Here is a 24901-nt window from a genome sequence, read left to right on the forward strand (position 1 = left end):
CAATAGTGAGTTACAATGGCTATTTATAATGCTTATGGATCCTATTTTTAAGAGTTTGAATCATAGTAAAACTCTATCATATTTTTGGGAGTTTGAATCATAGTAAAATTATTTCCTATTTTTAGGAGTTTGAATCCTAGTAAAACTCTAACGTTATGTTTGTTTTCTAAATCCCACTAAATCGGAGTTGTTGAAAGTGTTGTATCCGGACGAAAAGGTGTGTTGACAAGGTTGATCCGAATTAATCAAGGTGAAGCCTTAAAAACTAGAAGGACAACAAAAAAAAAATATCATAATATGTTTAATTCAATTTAAGATTAACTCTTATTCCTAGTTGAGAATGTTTCTGGCAATGAAAAAGTATTTTCCGCTCTATAAATAAATGTTAAACACCAAAAATTGATTTAAACATTATTAGAAAAATGATTTTCAACATAACCTCAAATGTTTAAATTTCTAGTTTTAACGGTGGAAAATCACCTATGGGGTGAAGCTATATTTTTTCCCTCGATTATTTACTTTTAATTCACAACATAATATCTAAAATATATATTTTATCTTTTTAAAATGAGTTTTTAACAGTAATCACAAATCAGTTCTTAAGAACATTTTAAAAAGTATTTTTATAACATTTTTTTAGAGTCAAAACTAAACTAGAATGTCTAAAGGAAAACGTTTGTTGTAAATTATCATTTGGGTAATATTTGAGGCAGGTTGATGGTCCATAAAATATTTGGTAATAGAATATAATAGAAGAATAAAAGTATGATTGAATTATATGAACTAATCCAAATCTAGTAAGAAAAAATTCAAAGGTTGAGTGATAATTACCTAATTCACCAAACTTCAATCAAACCCCACTTTTCTTATTTCCTTAAATACAAGAATATCAAAAAAATAAAAATAAAAAAATAGTTAATTGCACCATATGTCCCCAAAATTTAACTTTTATTTTAAATTAATCCTTGAACTTTTAAATATTTTAATTTCATCTCCAAACTATGAATCTCATTCTTAATTAGGCCTTAAACTTTGAACAGTCTAATTTCATCCCTAAACTATGACCCTCTTTCTATATTGGTCCCCAAACTTTTGAATATTCCAATTCCATCCCAAAATTCATCCAAATATGTAATTAGTTTCAACCATAATTTAACTAAAATTTTATTTTTATGAAACATATAGTAATATAACTTGGCCTAACGATTTTATTAACAAGGGATGTGATTAGTATAAACATACATTTTGTGATGAAATCAAAATGTTTAAAAAGTTTGCGGACTAATTTAGAATATAGGTCATAGTTTGGGGATAAAATTAAAATATTCAAAAGTTTGAGGACTAATTTAAAATAATAGTTATAATTTAAGGATGAAATTAACATATTTAAAAATTTAAAGAATAATTTAAAATGAGAATCATACTTTGAGAACGTACAAAACAATTAACTCTAAAAACAGAAAAAAAATATCAGATCATAGAAACAGCTTTATCTATTGACTAATTCATTTTTTATCTGATATTTCTTCTTCCAAATAATAATGATTCCATAGCCTCCCTTCCCTTCCATCTTTTTTTCTCTCTCTTTTCTCAAAGACTTCAGAAAAAAAAACTTTGAAAATTCCACCGTCAATGCTTTTCTTTTTGACATTTATATGTTTTGATTGATTGCTTTCATGCTTTTGCTGCTTTAACTTTCCTGTGTATGTAAAAATAAAAGACTCTACAACATATACCAGAAGAGGCGATGGTGGTGCAGAAAGTCTTGTGACTCAGATCCCAATATACATACTGACCCTCTATATTATACACCATTAACCAGAGAAGCATAATAAACTGCTTTTGTTTTGTTTTTCATTCTCTTTCTTCCATTAAAATCTGGGTTTAGTTCAGTCTTAAGCACAGGGGGTTTTGATTTTTTCTCCTTGTGGTCCTTTTCTCTTTAGAAAAGAAACCCACTTTTCTTCTTTTCTTCTTGTCCTTACTACACTTTCCCTTTAGTACTTGGTAGGTTGGAAGAAAAATACAAGAACCGGGTGGGTTAGGCATGATGAACAGTGGTGGAAGCGATGCAATTGGAGGGTTAAGAGCCGGAGGCGGAGGCGAAATGTCTGTTTCCGGCGATCAGAATCGTCTTTTGAAGGCTGAGATAGCTACACATCCGCTCTATGAGCAGGTCTTAGCGGCCCATGTGTCTTGTCTTCGTGTTGCTACGCCGATCGACCAGTTGTCTTTGATCGATGCGCAGTTGGCGCAGTCGCATAACCTTTTGAGATCGTATGCTTCACAGAAACAACAACACGGTCATGCTCTATCACCCCATGAAAGAGAAGAGCTCGACAACTTCTTGGTCAGTTCATCTCTTCTCTTTGTATTCTTCTTTTGTTTGTTTTTGGACAAGGTGGGTTAACATGGGAAAGTGGTTTTTGTTGTTTATGGTGTATGTATGTGTTTAATCTTATTATTATTATTTTTTTATTCTGGAACATGTTTGTGGTGCAGGCACAATATTTAATAGTGTTGTGTACTTTCAAAGAACAACTTCAACAACATGTCAGCGTCCATGCCGTTGAAGCTGTCATGGCTTGCCGTGAAATCGAAAATAACTTACAGGCTCTCACTGGTTTGTCTTGTCCCCCTCTCTTTTTTTCAAACATAATTAGCTGCTTAATTAAGATTTTTAACTGGTTTTTGGACACAATCATATCCTCTTGATAATATTATTGGTCTTTTCAAATTTTATCACCAAATTTCGCTACTCCTTAATAATAGTGTCTTGCTCTTTATCTCTGGTTGGTAGCCAGGCATGAAGGGATAACGATTGATAATATTTGGGGTAAACCAGCAAGTTGGGTGACGTAGGTACTACAAATAAAAGTCATACTATACTAGCTTATATATATATATATATAGGGTAAGGTGGCTTTGGAATAGTTAGTTTTGAGGAAGAAGATGGCACCCTTACCCTTCATTGCAAGTACACTACCTAACGGTTTTCTTTTTAATAAATTATAGAAGTGGTAAATTGACATAAGTTAATGCAATAATATTCGTGTCATTCACAATTTTGTGCTAAAATTGTGTCAGAGAAAAGTAGGCCGTTTGTATGGTATCTTTGATGGTTCTAGGGTTTGAGAATATCAGTTCGGCAGTCATGGCTCGCACCTTTCTGACACAATTTTAATGGCGATCGATGCCATTTATACGTATCACACCTTTCTGACACAATTTTAATGGCGATCGATGCCATTTATACGTATCAGTTGTTGACCTTACGACCACTGCAACTCTGCAACCCTACGAACGTTTTGTTTTTCTTATAAGATTTCTTATTTATTGATCGTTTAATTTAGATCAAGTATTAAGAGATAAGGACATCATTTAGTTCAATTTATTCTATTTACACACTTCATAATTTTTAGATTAGTCACAAACTTTTTAGGAATAAAAACAAAATATTAGTGGAAAGTATTATATATATGATCTACTTATACTCAATATAAAACTTTTAGTTTTACACATTTTTAAGAGCGTTGAATGAGAAAAATCAAATGTTGAGATTTTTTTTTTTTTCTCTAATAAATATCTTCTTATTTCTTATTGTTAATCACAATTTTAATTTTTTCATTCTACGATCATAACAAAATGTTAAACTATTAATTTTATAACGAGTGTAATTGAATCATGACATGATATACCAACATTGTAGTCATGATCATGTAGTAATAGGGATATTACGATACGTATTGATCTAATAAAGGTTTAATCTTTTTATTGCCTCATTTAAGTAGTGGGACAACTATCCCCCTCGATCTTCATAAAATAGATTAAAGATATTTTAAAATTTTAAAATTATTAAATATATTTAGTTAATTAGTCAAGTTGTTCGTATTTATTTTTTTAATTTTTTTTAAGATTGAGTTCTAGATTCACCAGAAATTCTCTCATTTCTTTCTCTAGAGTATGTTTCACATTAAATGAAATATGTTCAATGGTAATTGATTTATTTGTTTATTTTTATATATATGAAAAAGATTGTGAATATATACAATTCTAAAAAGCATAGGTATAAATATTATACATAGGTTTGCATTGAATAGGTTGACGATGTAAAATATATAGAAATATATTATATAAATGATAGATATTTTTTTATTAGATAAATGATAGATATTGGTTATTGAATGTGGGAAAGCTTTTCTAGACAGATACCCACTTATATTCGTTAAAATTATCTAAATCTTTATAGGACTTGATTTTAAGGTTGCATTTGATTTTCGAAAATAATTTTTTTTTTTAAAAAATAAAATCTAAAAAAATGAAATTTATTTGGTTATAAATGTTACAAATAATGTAAATAAAATCCTAAAAAGAAAATGAATTTAAGTTTGAATTTGATTTTGGAAAATAGTTTTTATTTTTTCAAAAATATTTTTTACAATACGAACATGTGAAATAAAATAAAAAACTTCCTACGTTTATAGGACTTGAATGTGTAAGAGAGTTTATATCTAAAAAATGTCAAAACATATATTTTTTTTCATTTATATGACTGGTTCATGGTCAAATAATTATTTAAATTTTAAAATAAAATCTATTTTTGTATATTTGGAATTTTCATTTCTTTTAATTAACCACTGATATTCGATCTATTAATTAACTAATCTAAATCGTGTATTATAGAGCCGAGGACAATCCTCCAACCCACTTTGCTCCATTCGTATACATCATTGATCAAACCTCTGACATTGCTTAAAGAATCTTCTATCTCACCCACTAGACGAACCAATTAACAGTAAATTTTGCATATTTTTTTTAAATATACATAACCTCATAATATTTAGAATTTATTAGCAAAAACAACAATAATGATAGTGTTAGGCATGGAATAGTCTGCAAATATGTTAGAGAGGCCCAATAGAAAACAGTAATATTGTCCCACTTTTCGTCAAAATTCATATTCTAGTCCCTATATTATGTATAAATTATAAAATCAATATGTGAATTCTAATATAGTCATCAGTACTAGTGCACTTTTCCAATTTTAAGATTTCAGTCATGGCCCGTCCAAATAGTAGCCATTAAATTTTGTTAGAGTTAATTGCATTATGTGTCCTCAAAGTATGATCTCCTTCATTTTAAATTGATCCCTAAATTTTTAAGTATTCCAATTTATCCTTAAACAATGACTATCATTCTAATTAATCCTCAAACTTTTGAACATTTTAATTTCACCCCAAACTATGACATTCATTCCAAATTGGTCCCCAAACTTTTTGAACATTCAATTTCATCCCAAACTATACACATTTACAAATCAAATCACTTGTTATACAATAGTTAGGCCAAGTTATATTATTGTATGTTTGAAAAAAAATAAAATTTAGGTTAACTATGATGGAAACTAATTACATATTTGAATGAAATTGGGGATGAAATTAGAATATTCAAAAGTCAGGGGACTAATTTAAAAAGAGGGTCATATAGTTTAGGGATGAACTTAGAATGTTCAAAAGTCAGGGGACCAATTTAAAAAGAGGGTTATATAGTTTAGGGATGAACTTAGAATGTTCAAAAGTTTAAAGGACTAATCTAGAATAAGAGTCATAGTTTAGGGGTGAAATTAAAATTTTTAAAAGTTTAAAGATAAATTTAAAATAATGGTTATAATTTAGAGACATATGATGTAATTAACTTAGTTTATTAAGTCAAATTCTATTATTATTATTTTTATTTTATTCATGTCACATGTTTAATTCATTTTCTCCAATTCGATCATTTTAAGTCCGTTTAATTCTGATCATAAATTTGATCACTTTAAATCCATATAATCTAATCACACTGGGCTTGTAGATCAAACTGTTCATTTTTTCCTTTATTCCCTAGAGTGCGTTTGGTTCACAGAATGTAAGATTGCCGTGTTTGGTTAAAGGAATAAAAGATTATTGGAATGTATATTTGACCAAATTGTCTTATTATATATTTATTTTTTTAACAAGTTGGAAAATATTTATATATTTTCTTTAAAAAAATTAAATTCATAAAATTTATATAATTTTTTTACAAAATTGAAAATATAAAAAGGTTTAATAAAAGGGTAAAATTTTATTTTAACTCCTGAACTTCATATAAAATTCTAATTATAGATTTTTTTGTAAATATAAAATAGTTTAAGGATAAATTTGTAATTTAACCTTAAAATTTTACTATTCAATGACAGAATAAGGATATTTTTGAAAGAAATTTTTTAAGGGTATTTTAGTCCAAAACTCCGATAATCTAACAATACCTAACGAAAGGGAGGTAATGACATTCTTGGTAATATACCCCAAAAAATCCACTATTGGTAATGTAAGATTACCGAGAATGATATTCGGCCAAGCAAACTGGGGAATGTGGGTTCCATCCCATAGGAATCTCACATTTCACCCTTTTTCTCCCTCTAGGTAGAATTTGTATTAGATTTAAAATTGTAAAAAACAATTGGAAATTTACAAAAATTGAGAACTTAAAATTGAGCAAATAAAAATACTAGCATTGAATCCACTACAAAACTAATAATATAATTTGATTTCTTGATTATTTTATATTAACGGGGTAAATATAAGGTTGTATTTGTTTAAAGATAACTCTAAACCATTTGACATTAAATGTTCCTAGAATAACAACAATTTCTTTACTACTGAGGTCACTTTGGTTTGTGCACTTAGAAAATCTTCATTAAGCAAAAACAGTGCAACCTGTGGTGGTGATGTTGGCTTGCTTAGGTTTATGGTTATCTAAATTACCTCTTCCATTTTGCAGGAGTGAGCTTGGGTGAAGGTACAGGAGCAACAATATCAGATGACGTGGATGAGCTGCAAATGGACTTCTCTTTGGACCAATCTGCCTCTGATGGCCATGATTTAATGGGTTTTGGTCCCCTACTTCCCACTGAATCCGAAAGGTCTTTAATGGAAAGGGTCCGTCAAGAGCTCAAGATCGAACTCAAACAGGTCCTTCTTCCCTGCAAATTTACTGTGTTCCACGTCGGATCATCATAGCAAATGAAAGTAACATGATCCATCTGTCTAATTACAGGGTTTCAAATCAAGAATCGAGGACGTGAGGGAGGAAATCCTACGCAAAAGAAGGGCTGGAAAGTTACCAGGTGACACAACCACAGTGCTCAAGAACTGGTGGCAACAACACTCAAAGTGGCCTTATCCAACCGTAAGCATTAGCACTACTCGACTGTTGTAATTCATTATCGGTTGAATTCGACGTTCACGTACGATGATTATTGCAGGAAGATGACAAGGCGAAACTTGTGGAGGAGACAGGGTTGCAGCTGAAGCAAATCAACAACTGGTTCATTAACCAAAGGAAGCGCAATTGGCATAGCAATTCTCAGTCTGTGACTTCCTTGAAGTCCAAGAGGAAAAGGTAGACAACAAGCTCCATGTATGTGTGGTGCATGTAGATTCAAAACCCTAACATGCTTCTTGTAAGAGCCCTATGTTTCTTTTTTAGATCTCTAATTTCTAATGTTCATTATATTTGTTGAGGTGCGAGCCAATGTTGCAGATTCCGAACTGGAAACATAGACAACGCATTTAATGTTTGCTTAAACTGTTTCTCTTGCATTGCTGGGATTTTCATATTTGGCATTGTCGGTGATAAAGTTCATCAATTTTGATGGGGTTTACTTGAACATCAGTTTCGTACTCCAAAATTTTATATTTGACAAAAAAAAATCGTAAAACGAAGGGTAAAATACACAAATAGTCCACTGACTATTAAAGGTTATAAAATAGTCATTCAATATGATATTGTTTTGTTGAGTCCTTGATTATTAAAAGTCAAAATGATCATATGTTCTAAACTCATTCTTTTTTGTTAAAAAATTTATGGATGTCTGAGCGGACATTAACATTCTGATTGAGATATGATAATTCTTTGAGATTCTGAGATCAGATTTTATCATATCGCAATTAACATGTTAATATTCAGCTCAGAATGTCATCATTTTTTTAATGGAAAAGGACGAGTTTGAACATATGAATAGTCAAGTGATCATTTTATAACTTTTAATAGTCGAGGGTCTCAACAAAGTAACACCTTTTAATCGAAGGATTATTTTGTTTATATTATCGTTTCAAAATCAGGCATGTACACATTTCCCATTTCAATTTTTAAAAGTTCATAGCTGGCTGTAGAGGGAGAAATTTAAATGTCAGATTCACTGTGCATATTCTAACAACACCCACAAAACCCTCGGATTTAAACGTTTGAAAGTGCTAATTTGTGGAGGCTACGTTTTCCCGTGAAAAATCACATGAACACACTGAAGTTTATGCAAATTTATAAAATCGTGAGTGTGTCCTCGTAAAATCTCTCTTGCAACTAGAATTCGCATTTACTCAAATTTGGGTATAATTTTCCTCTCCCATAGTATTTGCAGATAGGTCTAAGATGTCTTCGTGTTTAGTCTTAGACTTAGAATACATCAAATGTGATTAATAAATATCACAATGAATTAATCTAAAAATAGTTGAAGTATTTCATTCATTAGATCCATGAATATATCAAGGACATTAATTAAATCAAAAGGAATAATGAGAAATTCGTAGTGGTCATATATAATTTTGATTGAAGTCTCAGAGACATCAAATTCTTTCACCTTAAGTTGGTATTACTTAGATATTAGATTAATCTTAGAGATTACTATAACCCCTATGAAGTGGTTGAATAAATCATTAATCCTCGACAACATATATTTAATCTTAATAGTCAATTTATTTCACTGACGATAATTAATATAGTCTAAGAGTTACATCATTCTTTTTCACACAAATTCGGGAGCGCCTAGTGACACATTAGACTATATGAAACCCTTATTTTATTTGTAGTGAATTTCATTCCTTCCTTTTAAACCAACCAAATGATTCCACATGACATCTTTTGTTTGGTTATTAATTAATTTAATATTAAAATATTAAAATATAATTAATTATTTTAAAAAATCATCAACATGACATTCTATGTAACATGCCACATCAGTATTTCAATCCACGTGGACATGTCACATCAGTAGAAAACATTGACCGTTAGTCAATTAATAGTTTCCATCCAATCAGGGGTATGTCCCCCAAAATGAAATGTTGGGGGTCAAAGTGTTTCAAAAAAAAGAAAAAAAGAATATAGGTCAAAATGACACTATTGTCAAACATTAGAGGTGTTTTTTGTCATTATGCCTTTTATTATTGTTCCCATAATAATAACTGATTAAGGATATTTAGAACAATTAATAATATTATTCAAGGATGTTAATAAAAAAATGCACGCAATTGATAATAATAAAAAACCAATAATCAAAATATTGTGTCCATACAATATGTTTAGGGCACTAATGCTGACAATCTCTCACTTGCACTAGGCCTACTCATGAATGTATCTCATACCTATAAACCTAACCTGACAATCATGTTTTGCTCGTGATAGTCAATGGATATGCAATATTTTCATATGTTAAAACTTTGTTTATCTTAACGTCGCCCCTCTCAATGATTTGTCGATTGAGATGATAACGTCTCAGAGTGTGTTTGGATTGCTGATGTGATATGGGTTCCTTCACTTGTGCAATGGCACCGTTATTGTCACAATATATATCAACATGATTTGTGACGCTAGGAACACTCCAAGATTAATAATGAATTTCCTGATCCAAATTGCTTATTTCACCGCATCAGATACTGCTATGTATTCAACTTTAGTTGTAGAATCAACAACAATACTTTGCTTTAAACTTTTCCAACTGTCAACGCCACCATTTAAACAAAACACATATCCCGACTGTGATCAACAATCACCCTTGTCAGTTTGGAATCTTGCATATGTTAACCACTTACTACTAGATCATTTTCCAATTCGTCATAAACTAATAACATATATTTAGTTTTTCTCAAATACTTCAGTATGTTTTTTACAACTTTCCAATGACTCTCACCGGGATCTAATTGGTATCTACTTGTTATGCTCAAAGCATAGAAAGCATCTAGTCTAATGCGTAACACGACATACATGATAGATCATATTTTCGAAGCATAAGGAATTTTACTCATGCAAACTCCCTCATCTTTAGAGTTAGGACACCGAGTCTTGCTAAGAGTAATGCCATGAAACATAAGCAAGAATCCTCTCTTAGAATCTTGCATACTAAACTTTTTTAGTACTTTGTCTATAAAAACAATTTGACTTAGACCAATTAGCCTTTTAGATCTATCTCTATAGATCTTTATCCCAAGGATATAGACAACTTTCCTAAGTCTTTCATTGAGAAACACTTTCCTAATCAAGACTTGACATTCTGCAAGGTAGGAACGTCGTTCCCATTGAGTAAAATGTCATCGACATATAAGACCAAAAACATAACTGCACTCCCACTAACTTTCTTGTAAACACAAGGTTCATCTTCATTTTTAATAAATCCGATCTCTTTGATTGACTCATCAAAATGAAGGTTCCAACTTTGTGAAGTCTGTTTCAATCCATAAATGGATCTTTGAAGCTTGCATACTTCACCAGAATTATCATATTATACGAAACCCTCAAGTTGTGCCATGTACCAAATTTAAGAAAAAACAAGCTGGAGCTCTTACCAATCCACATATCATGTGGTGTCTTTTCAACTGCTTTGGAAGGAACTAGATTTAGTTTGAAATCAACTATTTCAAGCACAAGGCCCCTGATAACTCTCCAAAGAGTTATCAATTTAGCACTTTATACCCGGATTTAGCTTGAAATTAAGTATGTTTAATAGCATTTTAGGTTTTGTTTAGTCTTATTTTTATATATTTTTGCATTTTTAAAGTTTGGTTAACTTGAGCTAATTTTTGGATTTTCTGTTAAAAAAGGTACAGATGTTGCAACAAAGAAGTAAATGCTACAACAACTGATGACTCACTAGGTTGGGCAAGCCTTCTGGATCAGGGACAACTAGTTGGGACAATTGTATTCTCTCCAACTATCTGTTTCTACGTGGAGAATCTTTATTCGAGACAATTTTGACCTCATCACCTATAAATATGACCTCACCAAGCTCATTTAATAAAAAAATTCTTCATTCTATCATCTTCCACACAAAATCTCTCGTCTTTTTTTCATGGCTACCTAAGCTGCTCATCTGGGGGAGTGCTGCAGTATCTGGGGATTAGTCTTTGCGAGTAGCATTGACAGTCAGCAAGATTGCTCAACTACTTAAACTTTGCATGAGATAGGAAAGCTTAGCTAGTTTATTTATATATTTGGGATATTGAATGTTCTAACATAGTTGTTTGGATGGAACCCTTGTTTATAAGAATGCTATTTAATTTGCTACTTTGTGCCTTATGCATTATGAATGATGAAGGAGATTTCATTGTTCAATATATGTTGTTATTTTATTTAGAGATAAATTGAATGATTCTCATACTAATTTCGAGGCTTTGGTATTGTGAGAAGCAAATGTATGCTGAGATGTGTGTCCAATGTTTAGCATCATTACTATGTGATTGTTTGTCTTAATGAGAGCTAATTCATATTAATCTATTTATAGTGATTAATGTTAAATACATTGTAGTCAAGTTGGTTACATGAATTGAGCAAGGAATCCATTTTATCATCCCACTCTATTTGATTTCTAAATCTGTGCTTTTCCAATGCTATAACATGAACCTGCATCTATTGCATAATTTATCCTCTTTTAGTAATCGTTTCATTTTTATGTTAATTCAACCAACACTTGTTTCTTTAATTCAATAGTAAACTTTTTGCTTTCAGTGGGTTCGACATCCAAAATCCCAAAAGGATTTCCACTTTGTTACTTGGTGACGATACATATACTTGCCTGATTGCTATAACATTTTTATATCATCAAGTTTTTGGCATCATTTCTAGGGAGCAACTGTTTACTTTTGAGTTTTTTTTACTAACTGTTTTCTTTTCTTTTGTAGGTACTTTTCTATTACATGTTTGATAGTGATGACTTAGTACCATTTGATCATGAGATTAAGAGAACCTTTAGACGTCATCAACAAGAAGCTAATCAAAACTGAATTCAAATGGGTGACCAACCATGTAATACCCCAAAATTTTGGTTAGTGACCAAAATGTAAATTTTGAAAGTTGGTGGACAAAGAAGAAAATTGGGAAAATTTAGGGACTTAGTGGTTGTTTTTCCAAAAATATTTTTTATTCCATAAATGGATATTTTACTCTTGAGAGTGGGGTTTTATTGAAGTCAGATTCTTGATCTGGAAATTGTGTTAAAAACTAGAAAGTGTCAAAGTCGGTAAATCAGATTGAATAAAATTTTGAGAAAATTTAAAGGATGATAAATTAAGCTTAGAAATATTATTTCCACATGTTAAAATGATGGGTAATAATATGGACCGTTGGATTTGAGAAATTTATTTCCATGTTCAATTTGGACCGTTGGATAAAAAATGGCAAGATTGAAATTTTGGAAAGATTGCATGGGCAAAGTTGTAAGGGGTGAAATAATTTTGTCCATCTTTGACTTCGGAAGATGATAAGGGTTATGTGGCTTTGTATTATAGTAAATATCAAGTTTCATTGATGGTAAAATGGACATTTCACATTAAATAAATTTTTAATTCATTTAAGCTTAAATTAAGGCCAAATTAACATGAAATGAAGTATACATTTCATGAAAACTTAGCCATTTTCAGCTCCGTTTTGTGCTCCCCATGAACAAGGTAAGAGATTTTTTTTTTTCATTTTGAGCAATTTCCTTTGGATTTTGGATCATGACGTGAAATAGAAAATTATTCTATTAAAAAAACACTATCATTTGGTACTATTATTGTTTGCTAATTTGATTTGTGTTCAAAGATCCCAAATTCTAGTATTTATGTTCACATTAGGTATTATGGAATATATGAAGGATTTTGAAGTTATTGAGGTTGTAGAATCATTTCCAAGCATGATTGATGATTAAAATTACTTGTACATGGTCATACGAACATATGAAGTTTCAACCTAACCCTAATCTTGGGAGAAAGATGTGTTTTGATGAAATTAAGTTAGGGTTTTGATTTTAGAGATTTTATAAGGTTGAATTGAATTTGATTTCATGCTTGAATCGAATCAAAATTGAGTAAAATCATGAAAACCCTAATCTTGAACATACAAAGCATTCGACCATTACTATAGAGGATGAGAAAAATTATAGAAAAATATGTTGGTGATGGAAATGATGTAGGAAGTATTCTACAAGCCTTAGAAAAATTTGGGACCATTTTGTAATTTTTGAAAAGTTGAGGGGACCAAATTGACAATTTTGATTGTTGTGTAATTGTTCAATAGTTGATGTACTATGCTGGAAATTAATGTTTGAGTGTTGAAATTGAAGTTAGGATGTGAAATTAAACTATTTTGGAAAGCTTGTAAAAGTTAAGGTTTAAATAAAAAGAGAAAATAACCTCAGTGACCAAAAATGCCTTATAATATACGATTTTAACCAACTTTTTTTGGATTTGCCAAAATGACCAACTAAATCGCAATGCGATCGATAATTCGCAACGCGATCTCCGGTATCGCAAATCAGTTTCCAGATTCGCAACGCGATTCTGACTATCGCATTGCGATTTCCAAATTCGCGTTGCGATTTTCCTAATTCGCAATGCGAATACGTAAATCGCAACGCGAATACGTAAATCGCAACGCGAATACGTAATCGCATTGCGATTTACGTAATCGTGTTGCGATTTTAGTAAATCGCAACGAGATTCTGACTATCGCAATACTGAATTTCAAATTCGCAACTCGATTTCTGAATTCGCAACAGGTTTTAATTTCGCAACACAAATGTTTTGGGTATATAACTACGCAGCAGTAGCAACTCATAACCTAAATCCCTAAATCGCAACTCATTCCATCTCTATCTATCACTCTCTCCGGCGACATCCGTTCCTATATCCAACGACATCCTTCCCCATCCGGCAACAGGTTTTAGTTTCGCAGCTCGTTTGTTTAGTAAATTAATTTACAATAATGAAATCATCTAATGTTGATCATGTTTGGATAGATTTGTGTTTTGGAGGGTCATGGGAGAATGTTCATGGTGTTTTACAATATATGCCTTTACCCATGAATCTTCAACTAAAACTCTCATTAAAAAAGTTAACTTATGAAACTCTAATGTTACGTGTTGCAAATAAATTGAATTTAGAGCCCCTAAGTGGATTTAGGCTACCTTATCAGAGAAATGATAAAGTTTATTTGTTAACCGACAATGAAGATGTTGAACGATTCATTGCTTACATTAGTGTTTCAAGTGATGATGTTACATTGTATGTTGTTGAACCTAGATTTTGTGAAGTTGGGTCAGTAGCGGGTAGTAATCAACTAAGTTTTTCAACCCCAGTTTATGATGCTCAAAATTTAATGGTTCCACCACAATTTCATCACCAAGAAAATATTGTTTCACCACATTTCCAATACCAAACACAATCTCAAAACCCATAACCTTTCCCTAATCCAAATCCCAATCAACTTTCAGCACCAAATTCCGGTTTTCGTATTGACCAGTTAGACGATGATGAGCCAACAAAAAAAATTGTGAGTACTATTCAGTATTCAAAATTTGATCTTGGTCAATACCCGGACTTTGATCTTGGTCAATACTCAGATTTTGATGATTTTTCAGAAGAAGAAACAGACCCTGTGTGTAATGATTTTGATATTGGTCAATACCCGAATTTTGATGATGAAACAACCGTTGCCGAGGAAGATGTTGTTGATGATAATGAGGAGAAAGTTACGACTGTAAATGAACATGTTGAACATCCATTCTGTAATTCATATAACACTGAAGAAGAAAAAGAAGAAGAAGAAATCCCCAAAGAAAAGTCCCCGAAGAAAATGCCACGAGAGTATAATTGGAATATGCCAGAATTACTTCAGATACCGGAAGAAGAGTTGGTAAAGATAGCAGTTGATTGTTACACAAAAATTATTCGTATCAAGAAAGATGATTGTTTTGATACAAAGGAATACTTGAAGATAACTTTGTATACGAAATGTGTGGAAGATGGCTATCAACTAAAAGTTAACAAATCAAGCAAAGATCGTTTTGAAACAAGGTGTATGATTGACAAAAACTGTATGTGGCGTATGATTGCAAAGAGGATAAAAGATTGAAATGTTTCAAGTTAGGACTTTTATTGATAAACATACATGTTTAAGAACCAAGTTTTTCCTCACCATAGACAGGCAAACAAAAGGTGTTGGGTGGTTTTTTGGCTGGGTTAATGTTTTTGAATGGTAGGGTATATCGGGGACATGAAATTATGACTAACATGAATGCTCGGTTCAAGATTAGTATCTCATATTCTCAAGCTTGGAGAGCCAAATGTTATGCCTTGGAATTGTTGAGGGGGTCGCCAGAAGCATCGTTTGCCCAACTGCCGACTTATTGTCACAATTTAAAGCTGAAAAATCCTGGGTCGGTAACTCATATCAAAACAGATAGAGATGGACGCTTTGAGTTGCTTTTTATCGCCATTGGTGCTGCGGTTAGTAAATCAATATAATTTTGTTGACTCATTTTTGTTAGTTATATGCATTTCACATTTAAATGATTATATTTATTGTGTATATGATTTTGTAGATTCGTTTGTTTATTAATTGCATGCGCCCATTTATTATAGTTGACGGAACACATTTAAAAGGTCGATACCATGGAGTAAACTTATTAGCAGTAGCCATGGATGCTAACAATGGGATACTGCCAATAGCTTACGGGGTTGGCAAATCTGAAACCTCTGATTCATGGACATGGTTTATGGGGCATCTTAGGGATTGCATAGGTCCTATTAGCAATCTGACAATCATATCCGATAGGGCAAACTCAATTGACAACGCTGTTGAAGGTGTTTCCCAGATGCTTTTCATGGACTTTGTGGTGTTCATTTGTATAGAAATCTAAAATCAAGGTCTGCTGGTATAAAAATAACAAATGGACATACTGGAAGGCTGTAAAAGCTTATCGGGAAGTGGATTTTAGTAAGCATATAAACTGTTTAAGACGTGTTTTGCGTCAGTGTGCTCAAACACTAGAAGATGTCGGGTTTGAAAGATGGTCAAGAGTACATCAACTTGGAGCAAGATATGGTTTCATGACGTCTAATAGTGCAGAATCAATCAACGCTCTAAGTCGTCATTCCCGAAAATTACCCATTACTATGTTAATGGAGTTTTTCGAGCCTCTATTCAACAGTGGTACGACAAGAAAAGAAACCATGCAGGTATTATTTCTTTAAATTCGTAACTTATCATATATTTTACTAAGTATTATTTATTTAAATTTAAGGAACATTGGAACATCGTGTTACACCATGGACAGAAAAAAGATAACGAAACGTGTTCTGAAGTCAACGTCATGGAGAGTTAAACCATGTTCAAACACTTTGTTTGAAGTACTGGATAATAACTTAAATGGCCTTGTCGATCTAAATGCAAAGACGTGTAGTTGTATGAAATGGCAAACATCTGGCTATCAGTGTGGCCATGTTATAAAAGTTTCTCTTCATCTAAACCAAGATGATTCAAGCGCATATGCTATGGATTACTACACTACAGAAGTATATCGACAGACTTATGGCGAGATTGTCTACCCTATTCCACATCCTTCTGAATGGGACATACCAGATGACTTACAAACAGTTTTGCCACCAGCCATAGACAGAAGGCTACCTGGCTGACCAAAAAGTCACGATCGTATACCGTCTAAGGGTGAAGAGAAGAAGAGATCGACATGTAGTCGGTGCAAGGAAAGTGGTCATACAAGGTTGACATGTGGATCACCAGTGCCATCACAATCATCTTTTCCTCTACCAAAATATGGATCCTCATCAAAATCCAAAGCTCATATGGTGTCAAGCAAAGGCAATCAAAATCGCAATCATCTTTAAAATCCCAATCACAACCGGCTTCACCTTTTGGGACTGTTAACTTAGGTGATTTTTAAATGCAAACGTTGTATTATGTGGATTTTATGTGTGAACTTTTAACATTTTCAGTTAGGCATGTATTAGTAACTTGAGTTTGAAAATTGTTATGATCTGTTCAGTTGTTATCACTTATTAGGCATTCATTTGACTATCGCAATACGGAAATGACGTTCGCAATCATCTTAATGTCTATCGCAACGTGGAAATGAAAATCGCAACGAGAGAATCGCAATGCGAAATGAAAATCGCAAAGCGAAACTAAAATCGCAATGCGGAAATGACTATCGCAATGCGAAATAAAATCACAACCAGAGAATCGCATTGCGAAATGAAAATCGCAACGAGGGAATCGTAAAGCGAAATGAAAATTGCAACGCGAATTTAGTTTCGCGTTGCGATTATAGTTTCGTCGTTGCGATTTTCATTTCATTTCGCATTGCGATTCTCGTTGCGATTTTCATTTCGCATTGCGATAGTAATTTTTACCTTCAACATAATGCAGATTGAAATCAACAAAATCAACCATTACATTTCAATCAATTAAACAAGCACAAATAAGAATTATGTTCAACAAATCAATTTTACAAATCAATTAAACAATCAAAAAATAAGCAATAATTCTATTTCCTCATCTACTATTGAATCAACTTTTGCAGCCATACATCATTTTCACGCAGCTCACTTCTGAGATTAACCTGCAGAAACCAAACATTTGCTCAACAACATTTTCTACACATCTAAAACCTACAAACAACAAATTATTGAATTCTAGGTACTTAACCAAACATTTTCAAACCAAAAGCCTATAAACTTACCAATTGTTTATGGACATTTTTATAACGCGGATGCAGGTAGGCAGTCTCGTATATATCATCTAGCCATATAATGCCGAAACCACAAGCCTACTGCAACTCTATCTCTATCGGTGGAGGTAGATACTTTATACTTCCTGATCAAACGCTCCAACGCCAAGCATACGAGAGGACCACAATCCCCTCTGACTCCTTTCGTTTGTTGTGGTGCGGTCTCGTCTCTGCTAACTGTAATATTGAGCTTCTTTGGCTTCTTGTTTCCAGAACGAGTCCAATAATTTATCGCATCTAAGAATTTAGCCAAATGAGAGCTCCATCCCTTAATAATATCTCTTAAATCAGCCAATGATATGTAATTTATCATGCTGTCATATACTATTGCCCTAAGGGATGGGAGCTGAAGCTCGACGAGAAGCCAATGTTTACGTTCCAAAACAGGGATAAACACCTGCAATCATAAGTAATAATTCATTCATTTGCGCACTTATTTATTAATACCTTTAAACTCAATCTAAAATAAATACTAACCTTATCGACCTCCCACCATGCAGGATAAAGTTTAGCTTGTCTATTGCCCAACGCAAATGATTCATCTCGTTGATTCTTCAAGTGAACGCGTTAAAAGACGTTGGCATAATTGTATATCGTGTATTTCTTTTTATTTTCCTTAAGTTTCCTAATTATTAGAAGACGTGACACCCACGCATCGATATGCTGTTTTACAAAAAAAGACATATATTAGTGATTTACATAAATTAAAAAAAATAATCAAATTGAAAAATAAGAAAAATATAAGACTTACCCCTCCATCGAAATAGCCATTGTCTTCGACCCCTAATAATACGCCCCACCAAGACCGATCAAGCAACAAATAGATATCATCGTTGAGCTTGCATATGTCAGTGAAACACCCTGGCTCCGCTCATGTAGATAAAAATCAACTACGGTCTTAGCCCAAAGGTGTTATCCAGAATTGTGTCCGGTAGTTGTCTCCTCTCCACTTTAGATACCGGAATGGTACTGGCCGGTAACTCATACGAGAGCCAACTCTCATCCATCATGTCTGGCAACTTCAGAGGGTTTCTCAAGAATCTTACATATGACGCCATATGAATCGGGCTCTTGAATGGTGGGAGGGACCTCTTCAACGATGACAATGGCCTCTTGAATGGTGGGAAGGGACTCTCGAGGAATGATAGGGGCCTCTTCAACGATAGGAGTGGACTCTTGAGGGATGACAGGCGAGTCGGGCTTCTTCTTGCGTGTCTTCGTACTATTGGGGTGTACGGAGACTTAATAGCACGTGCACACCGTCTGATGCATGAACTCTGTCGTGCAAGAAAAACCCGACGTAAAGCATCCACCTTATCGGGCCGCTAAATAATTAAATACAAAAATCAGTAAATAAACAGACATGATATTTATCATCAAGTTAAATATGGAAAATCTTAAACTTACCTCGTTACGTAGAGTATGAACCTCATTCTACAATGATACTACCATCTCACGTAGAGCGGGAACCTCACTACGTAAAGTAGACACCTCCACACGCCATGCACCATCGTTATCGCGTAGAGTACCGATCTCCTCACGCAAGGCATTGACCTCATCACGTAACTCCCTTGACTCATCCCGTAGAGGTGGAAGTGGATAACAGGGAGATAGAAGTCGTGGCATCTTTGTCGGTCACCTATTATGAGGTGATGGTGGAGAAGAGGCTCGATGATGTGACGGGATAGGTGATGGCTCTCGTTGTAGAGGTGTATAGTCGGGTCGATCAGGTGATGGCTCTGGGTGAGGTGATGGCTCTCGAAGTGGAGGAAGTGGAGGCTGCTCATCATTCGTGCCATCAAAAAATCGCTGACTAACTTGCCACCAATCAGTGGCAAGCTCAGCCTCCGTGGTGTCAGTCTCTGTAATGGAGTGTTGGCCTCCTAAAAATATAAAACTCAAACAAATTAAACGTCTACTATTAATAACTTGTTTATATATGATAGTATTTGTGTTAACTTACATTATTTATTGTCGCATATGGTATTAAGTCTTCCCAATCCAACAACGTTTCCTCTTCCAGGAAATAGCCCTAGGAATATCATTTGAAGTTTTTAATGCATATGTATGCATGCTGGGGAAAGCCTCGAATATCCAAATCTACAAACAATATAATAACAAACATTAGTAATTGTTAAATAATTAATTATAATTTTGAAAACATTATATAGAAATTCTTACCTTAAAGGCCCAAACAAAGCCTGACAAAGTGTATTTCGACCCATCGCCACGCAAACTTTTGCGGTCATCAAAGGCAGTCGACAAATTAGTCCAGGTAGCTTTCCATATATACGAACCCCACGGAAACAGATTTCATGCATTTAGGTCCTCTACCAATAATATTAGCTCCTGAGGAATAGGTTGTCTGGCCTCTCTGCCTAAAAAGCCGGCATACAAAAGTACTAGAAGGCATACTTGGACAACATCGATGTCATTCATCCGAGTAAAACCATTTTTCTTATTAAACAATTTCTTCAGGTCTTCGACGTGTAAGTTCGACTTCTCTATTGACTCATCAGAAAAAACCCGGGATAACCATGATGGGCGGGTGATATGACAAGTGTACCGGCCTACATCATCGTGTCCGAATCGTAGACCATTGATTAAGCAGAACTCCTTCCGCCCAAAACAAGTATACGCCGATGGAAAATGAAACCATATCTCTTCCTCACCACGTTGTATACTGTCGGGTAGATCGCTAGTCATGGTCTGAAGCCACAAATAGGTCAAATTAGCATCTCCACCCGGATGCAGTACTCTCAGCCATGGCCCGAAGCAGGTTTCCTCAAACAATTTTCTTTGTGCAGGTGAAAGCTTTGAAGCAATTGTAGTGGCTAGACTAACTTTATTCCTTAATATTAATGAAGCCGAAAAAAATTTCTACAAAAACAATAAACATACCAAGTTAGATATACCAAAAAACTACACTGTGAAGATATACCAAAAACAATAAACATAAAGAGTAGTAGTTTATTCTTGAAACTAAAATTTGCAACATTGTTTTGTCTTTTGGTTGAAATGAAAATCGCAACGAGAGAATGACTATCGCAACGCGGAAATGACTATCGCAACGAAAGAATCGTAACGCGAAATGAAAATCACAACGCGAAATTAAAATCGCAACGATAGAATCGCAACGCGAAATGAAAATCGTAATGCGATTTTGGTTTTGCGTTGCGATTTTCATTTCGCGTTGCGATTCTCTCGTTGCGATTTTCATTTCTCTCGTTGCGATAGTCATTTTCATGTTGCGATTTTCATTTTCATGTTGCGATTTTAAGTTTAGAAACTATTCTTCTTCTGCAAATTGAAACTTTAATGGATTGCATTACTTCAACCAAAAGACAAAACAAAGACAATACTAACTTCACATGGTTAAAGACTAAACAGCTTAGCAGTATTGGCAGCAATCGAATGAATTTAATAAGAAATCTAAGTGAAATGGTTAATTATTATTGAAATTACCAGTAAACTTATCATCAATTTCAATATGAAAAACCTAAAATAATGCAAAATTTCAAAATAAAAATAATTAAAAAAACTAACCCTCGGAGGTTGATTTTCCATTTCTGAATGATTGTGAGGGATTTCTGACCGTGAATGGTTGTGAGGGATTTCGCGGAGATGGGACGGAAATCTTCAGAGATGGGGATGGATTTTGCCGTAGAGAGTGAGAGATAGAGATGGGACTGAGTTGTGATTTTAGGTTTTAGGTTATAAGTTACGATTACGGGATTACTGTGGACGGTTCAGTGTTCCGATAATTAATATTCGTGTTTGGAATTTGAAAATAAAATATGCGTCGCGATTCTTATGGCGCTTTAAAAATCACGTTGCGATTTACGGATACGCGTTGCGATTTTACGTATTGTCGTTGCGATTTACGGATACGCATTGCGATTTACGTATTCTCGTTGCGATTTACAGATACGCGTTGCGATTTACGTATTCTTGTTACGATTTACGGATACGCGTTGCAATTTTACATATTGTCGTTGCGATTTATGGATACTAGTTGCGATAGTCAGAATCGCGTTGCGATTTATATGTTCACGTTGCGATTTTCATATTCGCGTTGCGATTATGGAAAATCACAATGCGAATTTGTACTATCGCATTGCGATTCTGCGTTGCGATTCTGATTTGCGATTCTGGAGATCGTTGCGATTTTTATTTCGCATTGCGATTTTGTTGGTCATTTTGGCAAATCCAAAAAAAGTTGGTTAAAATCGTATATTATAAGGCATTTTTGGTCACTGAGGTTATTTTCTCATAATATGGAAAGGTTGGGAGCTTAAGTGATAATGTTATGTGAAGTTGGGATAAAAAGGAACTTGAGTAGTCAATTAGAAGTATTAAGGTCAACATTTATGTTGTGACATAGAAATTATATCGAATAAGCATCAGAAAATTTGTTAGGAATTTATTTTCCAAAGTATGCCTATGTTAGTAAGATTCTAACATTTGGTTTGAATTTGTATATGTTTGGTAATGATGTTTATTTAGAGATTGAATGCTTGGAATCAAGATAAACTATTATTAAAGCTAAGGAGAAGCTTAAGGATGGAATGTGAAATCCTAAGCGAAGTTTGCAAGCTAAGGACACCAGGTGAGTGCAAATTTAATTTGTACTTATGTTATCGAACAAACATTGGCTTGCGATAAGCCAATGACAAAGTTACTATGGCAAGGAGTGACTCCTAAAATGTTATGTGATTTGTGATGCATGCATATATGTGCATTTGGTGAGCCAATAAAATTAGTGAACAAGTTGAAAATGCAAATTGGTGAATTATGCTTAGAATTTATGTTCTGGACAGTAAGTTTAGAAAATCACTATAAATTATAAACAAATGATTAGAGGATGATTTTTATACCGTTGGGTTATTATACTAGTCTAGTTTTGTTAATAAAAAATAAAAACTAATTTCTAGATCTATACAAAAAGATATGAATTTTAACCGATGATAGGTCAGAAAATGGGGCATTCAAAACAAATTATGTAGGTCAACTTTGAAAATTCACCATAAATTGTACAAATTGAACTATTAGGATTTCCTTATATGTATATATTTCTGTTTGAGTTTAGTTTCCATTGGTATAAACAGAATAATTTTTAAAGGTGTATATTAATACAAAATAATATTTCCTTAAAGGTAGTGCAAACTACCAGAATATGAAATTATGATAAATTTTGGGATTTAACCAAGTTAGAAACAAATGATCAAGTTAAAGCTTAGTGAGACTTATATTTTGACTTGTATATAATGTCAAAATGATTTCAATGCATGTATAACATTATACATGAATGTTTTATAGATCATCAGATATGACTTGCGATGAGTCTACCTTATTTATGTTGGCATGATATTGTCATTCATCATATATGTCAAAGGTTGAATATAAAATGCACTGATCACTGATCATTACATTTGATATTTATCATGAACATATATGATATTTACCATGAATTCTATTTCGGGTATGAACTACCCAATGTTAAATTATGATAATATACTTTGCCATGGATCGATAAAATAAAATAGACTGTATGCCCAAGTGAGTCATTGAAGGACATGGTATAATTGGCATGCCATAGAGTCCAATATCTGCAAGTTTATATTAGAAGTAGTGTGTAAGGACATTTAGTGCAACACTATATTGTGTAAAGGCACTAAGTGCACATGGTGGGCACAACCTTATGTGTATTATGGTCAGCGTGACCTTATGTGTATTAGCACTTCGGTGCATATTTGACTCGAATACCCAGGGTCTTCATAGGTTTATGTTTGGGCTATGGGTTATTGGTTAATAAATGGTAAACATGCAAATAAGATTACGAGATTGTGGAATGAATGACAAGTATATTGGTAAGAAACTTGATATCCAATTATATCATGTTAATATATGGTAACATGGTTGGAATACAGGTAAAGTGATCATATTGCATTGAATATTGTTATTCATTTAAATTTATATGTTTCATTGCTTTAAATATTCATATGATTGCTCACTAAGTGTATACTTAGCGTGTGATGATTTTCACGCGTAGGAAAAAGGATGAAAAGGAGTAAGGAGCTGAGCTTGAATCAATCACCAAGGAAATATTTACTGGTAATAATGATGACATCCTATTGTGTTCTAAAAGTTCTAGTGGGCATGTATACGAGAATGAAATGTCTAAAATTTCTTAATATAGTTAGTATTGTAATACCCCAAAATTTTGGTTAGTGACCAAAATGTAATTTTTGAAAGTTTAGGGGCCAAAGTAGAAAATTCAAAAAGTTTAGGAACCAAAGTGGTAATTTTCTGAAAAAAAATTATTATTCCATAAATGGATAGTTTACCATTGAGAGTGGGGTTTTATTGAAATCAGATTCTTGATATGGAAATTTTGTTTAAAATTAGAAAGTGTTAAAGTCCGGTAAAAATTCGGTAAATCGGATCGAATAGAAATTTTGAGAAAAATTGAAGAATGATAAATCAAGATTATAAATATTATTTCCATGTGTTAAAATGATGGAAGATAATATGGAGCATTGGATTTGAGAATTTATTTCCAAGTTCAATTTGGACCGTTAGATTTAAATGACAAGATTGCAATTTTTGAAAAATTGCTTGGTAAAATTTGAAAAGGGTAAAATATTTTGTTCATATTTGACTTTGGAAAGATGATAAGGCTATGTGGCTTGATATTATTGTAAATATCAAGTTTCATTAATGGTAAAATGGACATTTCTCATTAAATGAATATTTATTCATTTAAGCTTAAATAAATGTTAAATTAACATGAAACTCATTAGATTCCAAATTATTGTTTGATAATTTGGTTTGTGTTCAAAGATCCCAAATTCTAGAGTTTATGTTCATATTAGGATTTATGGAATTGATGACGGATTTTGATGTTATTGAGGTTGTAGAATCATTTCCAAGCATGATTAATGATTAAAATCACTTGTACATGATCATATGAACATATGAAGTTTCGGCCTAACCATAATCTTGGGAGAAAGATGTGTTTTGATGAAATTGAATTAGGGTTTT

At 33.0% G+C, this 24901-nt stretch overlaps 1 protein-coding gene across 1 annotated transcript; it reads left to right on the forward strand.

The window, feature by feature from the left end:
- Positions 1–1664: 1664 nt before the first annotated feature.
- LOC120166835 (homeobox protein HD1-like) lies at positions 1665–15757 on the forward strand. The gene is made up of 6 exons (XM_039176029.1): positions 1665–2350; positions 2503–2623; positions 6805–6995; positions 7081–7212; positions 7289–7449; positions 15747–15757. The coding sequence occupies exons 1-5, from the start codon at positions 2048–2050 to the stop codon at positions 7427–7429; spliced, it is 888 nt and encodes a 295-aa protein (XP_039031960.1). The 5' UTR covers positions 1665–2047; the 3' UTR covers positions 7430–7449; positions 15747–15757.
- Positions 15758–24901: the final 9144 nt, after the last annotated feature.

Source organism: Hibiscus syriacus, unplaced genomic scaffold, assembly GCF_006381635.1.
Source record: "Hibiscus syriacus cultivar Baekdansim isolate YM2019G1 unplaced genomic scaffold, ASM638163v2 tig00111648_pilon, whole genome shotgun sequence".
NCBI lineage: Eukaryota > Viridiplantae > Streptophyta > Magnoliopsida > Malvales > Malvaceae > Hibiscus > Hibiscus syriacus.